Source organism: Nycticebus coucang, chromosome 23 (assembly GCF_027406575.1).
Source record: "Nycticebus coucang isolate mNycCou1 chromosome 23, mNycCou1.pri, whole genome shotgun sequence".
NCBI lineage: Eukaryota > Metazoa > Chordata > Mammalia > Primates > Lorisidae > Nycticebus > Nycticebus coucang.
Window position 1 is genome coordinate 20,511,327 of NC_069802.1, and position 10,434 is coordinate 20,521,760.

Sequence of the window (10,434 nt, forward strand, 5' to 3'; positions counted from 1 at the left end):
TTGTCACATGTGCAATCACTTGTGCAATTCGTGTTCACTGTCTACTTTTTCCACCAAACTGTAAATTGTGTAGTACGAGGGACAATATCTATCATATTCATTAGGGCTCCTTTGATACCGCTCAAACTTCTAGTGGCATGGTTGTTCAAAAATGTTTTGAGAATGAGAGAAAGAACATAAAATAAAAACATCAAATACTTATAAACAACATATAGCATGTCAAAAACATTTGTCTTTTATATTTGCTGAAGGAAAATGTTTCCTTAAGAAACATTTCAGAGAGGGGCTTCACTATCATACTCAGCCGCGGGGCAGCCGGTCCAGAACAGAGGAAGAGATAACATCAAGATGCCCAAGAGTGAGGAAACTGTACTCCAAAATGATCCCAATGAAGCAAAGTGTGGAGCCCATAATTCTGAAACATCAGAGAAGAACCAAGAAGAGGAAGACTTCTGTTTAAATAACTACTCTCCTCGTCTAATAGAAACAATTAACGAAGTTTCCAGGATGAGCATTGCTCATGAAATCATGGTAAATCAAGATTTCTACATGGAAGAGAATGTTTTATCTCCAAACAGTCTGGAAGACAGGTTCATGGAGACATTGTACAATGTTTTTTGGGACCATTTAAGAGAACAACTCTTGAGTAATCCTCCCGAATTCACTTGTGCTCTTGAACTTATGACAGAAGTTAAGGAGGTTTTGCTATCACTGCTATTACCACGCCACATCCGCCTAAAAAATGAGATTAAAGAAGTTCTGGACATGGATCTCCTCAAGCAAGAAGCAGAACCTGGAGCCCTAGATGTCTCTCGTCTCTCTAACTGCATTCTTAGTTTGATGACCCTGCTATGTGCACCAGTTCGAGATGAAGCAGTAAAGAAACTACAGAGCATAACAGATCCAGCACAGTTACTGAGGGGCATCTTCCATGTTCTGGGCCTAATGAAAATGGACATGGCGAACTATACCATCCAGAGCATTCGACCCTACCTGCAGGAATATTCCATGCAGTATGAAAGAGCTAAATTCCAGGAACTCCTTGACAAACAACCCAATCTCCTTGATTACACCAAGAAATGGCTAACCAAAGCAGCCACAGACCTCATTACACCATGTCTGGATTCTCCTGACATCCCCAGCTCCTCCAGCATGGCCTGTTCAACTCCAGACAAGGCAGCTAAGAATTCAGATCCTCCCAATCCCATAATGGTGCTATACCAGGGCTACCTGAATCTCCTCCTCTGGGATCCTGAAAATGAAGAATTCCCTGAGACTCTGCTGATGGACAGAATCCGGGTCCAGGAAATGGGGTCCCATTTGCGCCACTTGACTATATTGGCCTCAGTCTTACTAGTGGCTAGAAGTTTCTCTGGTTCAATTTTATTCAACTCACCTGGATTTGTGGATAAACTGAAATGCATAACCAAGGCTGTGACTGAGGAATTTAACTCCAAGCCTGAAGAAGCTATGTTGAATGTGAGTGAACAGGTGTCTCAGGAAATTCATTGTGGCCTCAAGGACCTGGGCTTTACTGCCCTAAGCAGTGAAAACACAGTATGTCTTATAGGACAACTCCAGAACATCACCAAGAAAGAAAACCGTGTCCGTAGTATCATTGATCAGCGCCTCCTTTTGTTTCTCAAATGCTGTTTGGTTCGTGGCATGCAGGAGTCTCTGCTACACTTCCCTGAAGGCCTTAATCACATCGAAGGAGAGTTGACAGAACTAGGCCGGAAGTTTGTCAAGCTGATGCATCATAATCAGCAGGTATTTGGCCCATACTATGCTGAGATCCTAAAAAATGTCGATACTCTAGTTCAAGCACAAGAAACAGAAGTGGAACCTATCTGATAGTGCTGGACTCCAGCCATGGCAACAGGGACCCAGGAGAGAGGGCTCAGCATGTTCCTGAGATGATATCACCTGTGGCCAGCAGAGAAGCCAGCCATCTTCCTCACTACAGCCGGGATACAGGGCTGCAGGGGTCAGCATGTAAACACCAGCTGACCCAACCCCGTTGGTTAATAAACTTCTGAGCTGCAAGAAAAAAAAAAAAAAAAAAAAAAAGAAACATTTCATTTGGTATACCATTTATTACTATAAGAGGGAAAAGTCTGCCTAATCTTCTACTCTGGCCAAAAATATTTATTATTAGGCAGGGGAAAAGCCAAAATCTCTATAGGAGTAAAAATAAAAAGAAAGATGTCTAAATTTTGATAAAGGATGGAGTAAAGAGAAGGGAAAATAAAGAACCAATGGGTCAGTCCGAGAGCTATTTTTTCATAGTTTGGAAATAGAGCTAGAGACGACACAAGCAGATGGATGATGGGCTCATTAGAAGAGGCAGTGTCTGAACCAGCCAACATGATGGTTAGACAACTGGCAGGAGTTAGGACAAGAACAGCAGCTGCCGTAACAAAGACATAGATTCCAGTTTCCTGGTAACAGAGATGCCCAAAGATAAAGTAAGCTCTCACCTGAGGACATGAACTTACAATGAAGACGTTCACTCCAGTTGGGCACGTGTTTGACAAGAGTACATCAAGGAGGATTCAAGCATCATGTTCCCTTCAGTCAGGAACTCCTTCAAGTCAAATCTTTTCATTCTTCTTTCTTGGTAATTTCAAATGTGAAGTAGAGTAGTGAAAGAAATCTTGGCATTCTCTGATCATTCAATAACATTAACTAAAGACTATAGAAACAACGGCAGATCCCAGAGATACAAAGCAGAGAGGATTTTAGGAGCTGGTGGCTCAGGCCTGTAATCCCAGCACTCTGGGGAGGCCAGGGAGGGTGGATTGCCTGAGCTCACAGTTCAAGACCAGTGTGAGCCAGAGCAAGACCCTGTCTCTAAAATAGCTGGGCGTTGTGGCAGGTGCCTGTAGTCCCAGTTACTTGGGAGGCTGACCAGGAGAATCACTTGAGCCCAGGAGTTTGAGGCTGCTGTGAGCTATGACGCCATGGCCCTATACTGAGGGTGACAAAATGAGACTCTGTCTCAAAAAAAAAAAAAAAAAAGTGTTTTAATGCAGGTCCCCATGGAGTGCCACACAATGAAAAGACACAAGAATAATGTAAGTCTCTTGTTAACTTATTACTGGTTAATTGCAAGTGTTAATCTAGAAAAAAACTGTATTTTATACCTCTAATAAATTTTTGAATAAATGAATTTATAAAAATTTTATCATAAGTTTTGGTCACAGTTTTTAAGAAATCTCATCATTGCAGTTATGGCTCCATGTAGAGAGTGAAGTGACCTGTTAACTTGTAGCATAACTTCAAGAGGAATAAACTATACAGATTACAAGCACAAGAGACTTGGAAGAAATCATTTTCTGATAAAATTGTAAATTCTAATAAATGTCCTTTACCAGTAAAATCTTCCTATGACTGTAAACAGTTATGTAAAGAATGATGGCATCTAACAGCACACAACTGTATTAGTGTGTCATCCCAAAGCCAGCATTACCTTTATCTGCAGACAGATGAAGTTGAATATATCTGGCATATTTATTTGGTCATTAGATGAAGTTGATTATATTTGGCACCGAAATACAGAGGGTTCCAAAAATGTTTTAAGAAAGGAAATAAAGGGCGGCGCCTGTGGCTCAAGGAGTAGGGCGCCGGTCCCATATGCCGGAGGTGGCGGGTTCAAACCCAGCCCCGGCCAAAAACCACAAAAAAAAAAAAAAAAAAGAAAGAAAAAAAAGAAAGGAAATAAGTATTAAAATTGTAATATTCGTGATATACCAACAATATTTCTTATCTTATATTTTGTGTCTCTTGTAATTGCAGAAGTCAAATGTAATTTGAGTATTACAATTTTAATACATTTTTTCCTCTCTTAAAATGTGTATAAACATTTTTTTGCACCCTATGTAGGCATTTGAGAATTTGGGGATTTTTGTTTGTTTCTCATTCTATCCAGATTCAAATGCCTGCATAGAACTGTTCTTTTTCATTATTGTTTTACTGGTGGCTAATGCATCGCAGATGCTCTAGTTTCTGTTAATCTCCTCTCATGTGCATTGATGTCAGTTTCAGGGGGAGGTTAATCACTGGCTTGTCATCTTGAACTTGTTAGGTTTGCTGTTATACATTGTTAAGGCCAATCTGAGAAGCTCAAGGTATTTACCTGCCCTCAAATTTGTCACTACTCAGCATCTGAACTCTATTTTCATGGTGAACGTGTTCATGCTTGCCTTAGACTTTATTTGAGTGAGTCTATCGTAGGCCTTATTCTAGGGCAGTGGCATTCCTGCAAAAGCCTGGTGTGTTAGCTGATACTTGATATTAATGAGGCCCCCATTCTGAACTCTAGAATGGAGTTGGCCAGAACTCCAACATCTCTAGGGACTGGTTGCCCTTGAGTATCCATCCCACTCTTTCTGCTCAGCCCCATTTTTCTTCCCTGAATTTGTATAGCTCAGTCTTTATCTACAGTCTTGAAGAAAACTCCTAATCCAAGGTCTACATTGCCCTTCTTCCTTGTCTTCAGTATTCTGCTCTAGAGAGTACATGGGCAGGCTCAATCTCTGAGGTGAGATACCTCCATGAGTCATAGATAGAAAGTTATACTTTGGTAGAGACCTGCAGCAAATTAAGTGACAATATGGGGTTCATGATGTGAGTTTCCCCTGTCCCCAATGTTTGAAAACAACTGCTTCATAGATTTTTGCTCACTTCAATAGCATGGATGTCAAGGAGTCTGGAAAAGAACCAGACCACACTTTACTGCAGGGAACTTTTAAATGCTATTATTTTAGGACTCTATTTTTAGGCTTGGTGAGCTTGAGGAAGCTTGAGTGTGTGCATCATGGCTTCATACGAACATGGACAGATATATTTAATACACCTCAAAATTCAGGTTCGTTTCTTTCTTCATCATCAACTTACATTGAATATTTTTCCAATCCAAATCCACCGATTTTCTAACTCTCAGAAGGCAGAATCATACCCAAATCTTCTTTTTTATTAATTGTATTTGTTTTATGAAAAGGAGTAACTACTCTATTTTTAATATAAATAATCACACCTTTATTTTCCACTTATATTTGTCATTATTGAAATAATTAAATGATAATTCTATTTGAGCGTTAAATTTAATGGAACTGTAATTAGTTCTGTTTTGTACAACCATGCAATTCAACATAATTACTTTGTCCCAAGAGTTTTCCTCCTTTTAGTCAAACTGCTTGTGTACAGTGAAAAGAAGGAGGGTGCCTCATCTGTCAAAATGTAGAAGAGTTGGTTAAAGGGAAAGTTTCAAAAAGAGCATCAGCTGGGGTAGCGATAGCCACTTCTTAATGACAGGTGGAGCAGAATGCTGGTGGGTGACTTTCCACAAAGTATCCAAGGCAGGCAATTTATTATGTTCATAAGTGTTTGGATAGAGGCATGAGTGCAATTGAGTCAACACAGAAAATTCCCAAGACCAGCTCATTCAAAAGGGTGGGACCATTAGGACCAATCAGACAGTTGTGTTCACAGTAGTACACAACTTAAGGCCAACATGATATTCTAAAAATTATCAAATCAAATATTCATGAAGTATACTGCTTAGACAATAAAGTTCAATCCACTCCAGCAAGAGTTTTGATGAGATATTTATTAAACTGTTAAAAAAAACTCATAGACAGCCTTTATTGCTAAGTGTGTTTTTCTTGCAATAATAAAATATAATGCAAAGAAACGGTGCTTTAAATAAAAGTGAACTCCCAAATACAGAATGCACGTGTGTGTGTATGTAATACAGTTAGTTACCAAATTAATTATAAAGTAACAGTCAACATTCTTGTCGGATAATTCAGGGGTTGGTTTTGTAAGAACAACAAAAAGATCAATCGGGAGGGAGAGAGAGAGGAAGAGAAAAAGGGAGGAAAGAAGGAAGGGAGGAAGAGACAGAGTGAAGAAGGAAAAATGAAAGAAAGAACAGAGGAGAGAGAGGGAGACACGGAGGGAAGGAAAAGAAAGGAAAGAAAAAAATTTAAAAAACATGGAAAAGCAAGCGAACAAACGAATATTCGAAAGGAGCATAGTTGATCTCGGGATTTAAAGCTTTCAGAAAAACCTGTCCTTTACTCTTTGGAACGTGAGGATTTTTAGAAATCCAAGTTTTTAGAAATCCATCGAACTTGATATACAGGAATCATTCAAGGAAATATAACACGCCAGTTTCTTTGTTTTCAGTTATAACTTGAGAATTAGTTTTCCTATTAAGAAAAAATACATGCAGGAGGCCCATGAATGAGGTCAAGACTAATTTTTCTTTCTTTTAAATTAGGAAAATGGTGCGGAAATAATATACATAGTGGCTGACAAGAGTCAGGAATAAAAATATACCTTTGTACTTATATTAATTGCATTTTTCATAATATATCATTATGTGCTAATAAGTATAAAACAATTTTATTAAAAATATGCTTAGTTATTTCAATAAAACAGCTCTATTTTTTTTTTAATTCACTGAGTGGGAAACAACGTAAAATTTTACTTCTCAGTTTAACTTCTTTCAAAGGAAAAATTCAGTGGCTTGGACCCGGAGGCCATAACCAAAGCTGGGCTACAGGTTACCCCCAGTGCAAGTAAAAGTCTTCTGTGGAACAAATAACTCCTTCAGCCCCGATCTTGTAAACTCTAAGGAAAGTAATTGATGTCAGTCATAAAAACAGGACAACGAAAGTCACATCTGCCTTGCTGATTTGCCTACTTAATGCTCTTGGGAAATTAAAGGATTTACATCTAATATGAAATTCAGTAACATTTTAGAAGCATTTTTGTATCTTTCCAGGTGAGAAAAATTACTTTAAATACTCAAGGACAGGCAGAGTGATCATCTTTTAGGATCATTAACTTTTTCCTCCTATGGCATTAAATGTACTTTATCCTCTCCATAATGCATCCTTAATACTCTACCAAGAAAAGGAATGTGACAATGAATATGCTCCAGGCTAAGAGTTTAGCGCTATCACTTAACGTTTTGCTTGAATTGAAGCACTCCTAACTATTCACATAGTAAATCCCTGTCCTTTGCAGAATAGTTCAACTTTAATCTTTGTTTCATTTTCTCTGAATTTTAAGGCAGTTCCATGAATGCTTTTGGTAGCTTTTGCATATTTTTGGGGGGAGGTAATAATTTGAAAAAGAAACATTTTTTTATATTCCAGTTCATGAGTTTGGAATATTTACTTATGTTAATAATCACACACATACCTGCAAAAAATGATGCATTAGAAAAAGAGTTAAATTTACTTTATAGAATATTATAGTTATGCACTATACATCTTTTTTTTGCACTATACATCTTTTTTTTTGCACTATACATCTTAACAGTTATGAAAGTATGTAGTTGAATACATATAAACAGAAAAAGATTCATTGGAAACAGTTAAATATATAATATACATTATGCTATATTATAAATGTGTAGTTTGTGTATTTTAACACATACGTATATATGTGTGCATATATATAAGGAACATACCAAGGTATAAAATACCACATAGTTAATATATAATGTATACATATTATACATATAGTACATGAACGTTGCAGATCCCAGGATAAAATCACTCTTGTTAGAACCAAGCAAATTGGAGCTGGGAAAGCACAAAGAGCTCATGCTTTCATGTCCAAGATAAGGAATGTCTCCAGGACTTTCTTTAAGACTGCAGCAATTCAGATAAAATGCTTTTAAAAGAACACTCGTCTGGTAAGGGCATCTCCACCAATGGACTGGCTGCCAGCTCTAGCTTTGAGCTTCCAGAACCAATGAACTCTGTTTCCAAGCAGCTCAGATGAACTGTTCCTTTCTGCAGCTAAAAGCTTTTCTTTATCTTCCCATCTTCAGATGATCTACCGCTTGCCATAGCTCTGCTTCTCGAATTATAATCCCTTTTTGCCTATTCCCACGTGAATTTATTTTAGAAGATGTTTTTCTCTGTTGTCTTTAAAAAAAAAAAAAAAAGACATACTCTAATGTCAGAAGGGGTAATCTGAAGAAGATTACTTTGGAGAGTTCTGGAATCACCTGAGGTGCACACCGCTGAGCCTCTGCCTTCAGCTTCCTTTGCTCCTTTTCAGGTAAGTCTTCGCTCAGGTGGAGACACCTCCCTTTGGTAGCAGCTTCCTTGGTGACTTTGTTAGGATCTGGTTTTGTGAAGGTTGCCTTAGTAAAGGACGTCTGGGGCCATATGGACTTTGGAACTTTTTGTCTTTTCTGGCGAGTCCTCTCTGGCACTAGAACAGTTCGTTCTTCTGGTTTCGTGAGTGCTTGTCTGATTCAATTTTATTCTAAGTTATTTGCATAGACTGTACAAGTATTGATTGTCCGGTCTTCCTCTGTTTTTGAATGTTTTCAAGATTAATACAAAATAGAATGAGATCCCCAAATTTTACAGTGTGCAGCAATGGTGCTCCTTCAGAATACCAGCCGGTTATATATCTTAAGGTCATGGTCCCATCTCGTGCACATTTCTAAATCACTGAATAAAACTAACTTGGATCTTCACTGGTCATCCCAAATGTCTTTTGAGTTCCCAAGCTTGTCCTTCTTAGGGCTGAATTAAAAGACCATGGTTTTAACATTTATCAATTTGAGTAAAAAACATACTTCAATTGGCACCTCAGAGCTTCTAAAAACATTAGGGATTCAAAAACTGCTTTTCTGTATGATGCTCTCTCAAAGATAGCCGAGACTTCCTTTCCCAGAGCCTTCCCACCCAAGTTTTCCTACCCTACTTTATTATTTTCTAAGCTAAACTCTTTTCCCAAAACTCCTCAGCTATTCTCGTATATTGGCTATTTAAATAAAGACACTTGGAAAATAGCATATACAAAAAAGTCATTCTAACATTTGATGGTTCTTAAGAGCCGAAGATGAAATTCTCATCAATAGACATACACCGTCCTTATACTCGAAGGAAAGGCAATACTCTTATCCTCAAGGACGACGGATTGAGACCAAGAAAACACTGTACAGAGCTTGGTAGAATAACTTTTATCTTTTAAGCATCTTCGCATACTTTTATCTTTTAAGCATCTTCACATACTTTTAGAATATTAACTAAATATTCTTTGGCCAATTCAGTATATTGGTAAATAACTCTAACTGCTTTGCCCAAAAATTTGTTTTACAGTTTTCATGAGATTATCTATCAGAGTAATTGAAATTTACTAAAGTTTAATCTTGTCCCATTTTGTCAGAAATATGACTTGTATCCAAGTGTATTTTTACAAACCGATAAATTTCTATTACACTGTTTAAGTCAAATTTTTTAAATAAAAAATAAGCACTTTGTTTTGTATATGTATATTTTTATGTTTTATATCTATATGTTATAAAAACATAATATTTTTCTACCAAAAGTATACAAAGGAGATCTATTAACTTAAGGGGGAAAAAGTAAACACTTAAATCAAGTGATTTATCCAAAAACAGAGTGATTCATCCAAATGCTTTTATGTTCATGTCAGTAGATCTTTGATGAATAAGCTGGTTTTAAATTTGTCGATAAAATAAAAACAAAGATGTTTTCAGAATTATTTCCACTTCTTTTGGGAGAGTGGGGCCATGAGTTTGATGGTCAGACTGGTTATTTTTGTCTTTACTAAATATTCTAAGATCTTGAAAGTATGGATTTGACTTACAAGCAAATGTATCCATGAGAGTTCAGAACACATTGAGCACAAAATTTAACTGTGACAGTTTTTCTTTGACAAGAAAATCATTTGAAGTAATGACAAGCTCTAATATCTCAGTTATAAGTAATCTAGGTATAATTGTTACAAAAATATGAGGATTAAACATTTATTAATGAGCTTTGTATATAGTTAGAAATCTTGCTATGATTTAATTTAAAAAAATCTGAAAAAAGATAAATTAAATAACAGACATTAACTAATGGTGTCTTTTCTAAATAAGTTAAGACACCAAAACATAAATTGGTGAACATAACCATAAGTTTGTTCTTGGCTCCTAAAATTTTATAGAAAGATAAAAGATTTGAGTATATTAGCAAATATGTCTTATTCTGCATTAAAATATTGTTCTATAAAAATATATACTTTACAGATTATAAACTGTATAAACTCTATACAGTTTATAGAGATTTATAAACTTTATACAGTTTATAAACTTTGTACAGTTTATAAACTATATGTTTACAATCTCTAGCTCATGAGATGTTAATATATAATAGTTTAAAATTAATTCCCGAGATTTTAGTAAAAATTACAGTTACTAAAAATTAAAATTTTTAATAAATAATTATGCATACAAAATATGCAAAAATAATTTTTACATGAGAAAATTTTGCATGGTCTCAATGATATGAGAAAATTTTAAAAGTATTTTTTTTCTGGGGCAAATGCTTGTTCACATATAAAAACAGAAAAAATATAGGGGAGATAATGGGGACTTAAGAAAATTAG

At 36.3% G+C, this 10,434-nt stretch overlaps 1 protein-coding gene across 2 annotated transcripts; it reads left to right on the forward strand.

Moving 5' to 3' along the window:
• The first annotated feature begins 348 nt into the window (after positions 1-348).
• LOC128575990 (T-complex protein 11 X-linked protein 2-like) lies at positions 349-2,024 on the forward strand. 2 transcript variants are annotated; one of them, XM_053577842.1, is made up of 2 exons: positions 556-1,619; positions 1,670-1,836. In XM_053577842.1, exons 1-2 carry the CDS (start codon positions 595-597, stop codon positions 1,692-1,694), a joined length of 1,050 nt encoding a protein of 349 aa, XP_053433817.1. In that variant the 5' UTR covers positions 556-594; the 3' UTR covers positions 1,695-1,836. The 2 variants fall into 2 exon arrangements, with proteins under 2 accessions (XP_053433816.1, XP_053433817.1); XM_053577841.1 differs by having other exon boundaries at positions 349-2,024.
• Positions 2,025-10,434: the final 8,410 nt, after the last annotated feature.

Coding starts and splice junctions, on each gene's coding strand:
- LOC128575990 (XM_053577841.1), top strand. CDS start 349: ATGCCCAAGAGTGAGGAAACTGTACTCCAAAATGATCCCAATGAAGCA.